Source organism: Triticum aestivum, chromosome 3B (genome assembly GCF_018294505.1).
Source record: "Triticum aestivum cultivar Chinese Spring chromosome 3B, IWGSC CS RefSeq v2.1, whole genome shotgun sequence".
Lineage (NCBI taxonomy): Eukaryota > Viridiplantae > Streptophyta > Magnoliopsida > Poales > Poaceae > Triticum > Triticum aestivum.
In genome coordinates, this window is record NC_057801.1 from 30521790 (window position 1) to 30524065 (window position 2276).

At 54.9% G+C, this 2276-nt stretch overlaps 1 protein-coding gene across 1 annotated transcript; it reads right to left on the reverse strand.

Moving 5' to 3' along the window:
• Nucleotides 1-873: 873 nt before the first annotated feature.
• On the reverse strand, nucleotides 874-2015 carry LOC123068392 (NADPH-dependent aldehyde reductase-like protein, chloroplastic). Its single transcript, XM_044490974.1, has one exon. The coding sequence runs from the start codon at nucleotides 1872-1874 to the stop codon at nucleotides 1089-1091; it is 786 nt and encodes a 261-aa protein (XP_044346909.1). The 5' UTR covers nucleotides 1875-2015; the 3' UTR covers nucleotides 874-1088.
• Between the last annotated feature and the right edge of the window lie 261 nt (nucleotides 2016-2276).

Consider the following 2276-nt stretch of genomic DNA (forward strand, 5'->3'; position numbering starts at 1 on the left):
AGCCAAAAATGTGGAGTTCACCCTACAGTAGCATTTTTAATCTTGATTCGCCCCACCAGGAGAAATATAAAAGAAAACACCGACTATTTACGAGTAATCTAAGAAACAATTTGAGTCGCCCAATTTCTGGTGAGCCGTTGGACCAGAAACAGACGACTAGATCATCATATTCTTCCTTAGATCAAACTGACACCACCAGCAATGCTACACATACGTAGGGAGATTTACGTATCCTACGTAATTGCTGAGTCGGCAATTACTGATTGGGCGTTAGTTGGCGGCACGGGCCCACCCTGAAAGGGGGGGGGGGGGCAGTTTGATTAGCGCTTCAGCAAATTACGTAGGTTACGTAACAGCTGTTGGTAGGTCTAGCATTTTTGCTGACACCACCTCTCGAGCAATGCTACACCTAGGTAAAGTTACGTACAGATTTTACGTAATAGGCAATGTGTAGGACTGCGATTGGATGGATGGATGTGGCAGGGGCCCACACGGGTGAAAATCAGGGGGGGCGATAGATTTGTTAGGCAGGTTACGTAACTCTTCGTAGGTTGTTTTCGTAGGTGTAGTATCTACTTCTCTAATAGACGTTCAGCGGTGTCCTGACCGAGTCCTCGTCGCCGGCTTGGGCACTGTCAAATGTGACCGTGAGTCAAAAATGACCCGCGTTTGTCAATCATTGGACTCGCCTCCGTCTGATGCCGTAGACAGCGGCATCTTCTCTGAGTCTAGCTCGCTGCTCGGCCTCGCTCTCGTCGAAGTGCCTCACTAACGCTCGACATGTCTCCGGGCTTCGTCCAGCATCGCCTGATGTGAATTCATCGTTCTTTAAGCCAATTTACAAATAATTGTTAATGATACAACACTCACATATATACGTGCAACTTCTTTCATAAAAAAGATACATGCAACTCTGAGCACCTACAATAGTTTACGGAGTACACCATATCATTGTGTTTTCTTCTTTATTCAAGCACCAAAAGCAGCTAATCACAATCCTCCAACAAAAAAACAGGCACAGCAATTTTTTAAGAAAACGGAGATATCCGTTTGAAAGGGAGAAACAGAGCGACAGCCACGCCAATGAATTAAGCAATGCCGCCGTTGAGCCGAATGACCTGGCCGTTCACCCACTCGGCCGCGTCGGTGCAGAGGAACCCCACCGCAGGCGCGATGTCGCCGACCTCCCCAAGCCGCCCCATCGGGTGCCCAGCCCTGAACCTCTCCACCGCCTCCTCGCTCTTCCCGTCGAAGAAGAGCTCCGTCGCCACCGGCCCCGGCGCGATGCAGTTCACCGTCACCCGTGCCGACCCGAGCTCCTTCGCGGCCACCCGCACCATCGCCTCCACGGCCGCCTTAGACGCCACGTACGCCGCGTAGCCGGGGAGCAGCGTCGCCGCCAGCGTCGAGGACACGGCCACGATCCGGCCCCCGCCCCCGCGGTGCAGCCGGTTCGCCGCCTCGCGCAGGCACAGAAACGCACCTCGGGTGTTCACGGCGAACACGTTGTCGAAGTCCGAGGTGGCGGTGTTGGCGAGGGACGGGTAGGTCCCGATGCCCTGGCCAGCGCAGGCCACGAGGATGTGCGCCGGGCCGCCGAAGGCGGTCTCCGCGGCGTCAAAGAGGGACCGGACGCCCGCCTCGTCCGAGACGTCGGCCTTCACCGCCACGGCGCGCGGGAGCTCAGCGGCCAGCGCGTCCGCCTGCTGAGAGCTGGAGGCGTACCCGAGGACCAGGCTGGCGCCGAGGGACGACAGGTGGGTCGCGATGCCGCGCCCGATCCCGCGGGACGCGCCGGTGACGATGGCCACGCGGCCGGCCAGGGGCAGCGTCGCTTCCGGCGCCGCTGGGGATGTGATCGCCGAGGTGGCCATGAGCTTGTTTGAGAGATTGCGAGTTTGCTACGGGCTTTGCGAGTTTGTGATCGCCGAGGTTGAGTTCATATAAATATGGTTTTGCGAGCGGAGAGCACACTCGTCATGGGTGACGCAGGGCGTGGATTATCAATTTTCCCCCTTTGACCATGGGCACGCCCAATACCAAGAGATACTACCGTGATGAATGAGTAGATCGAGAGTACGGGACGTGACTTGTCTGCTCCCTCTCGATCCTCTCATCCATCCATGATGTCGGCCAACTTCATGTAGTAACTATCATGGCGGCATCGTCTTTAATGTGTGGAAAAAGTAATTAGGGTCATGGTCATTTGTTTAATGTGTGAAAAAATACTAAGAAAAAAATGGTTTCTCACATATTTATTCGACATGTTTTTTTCG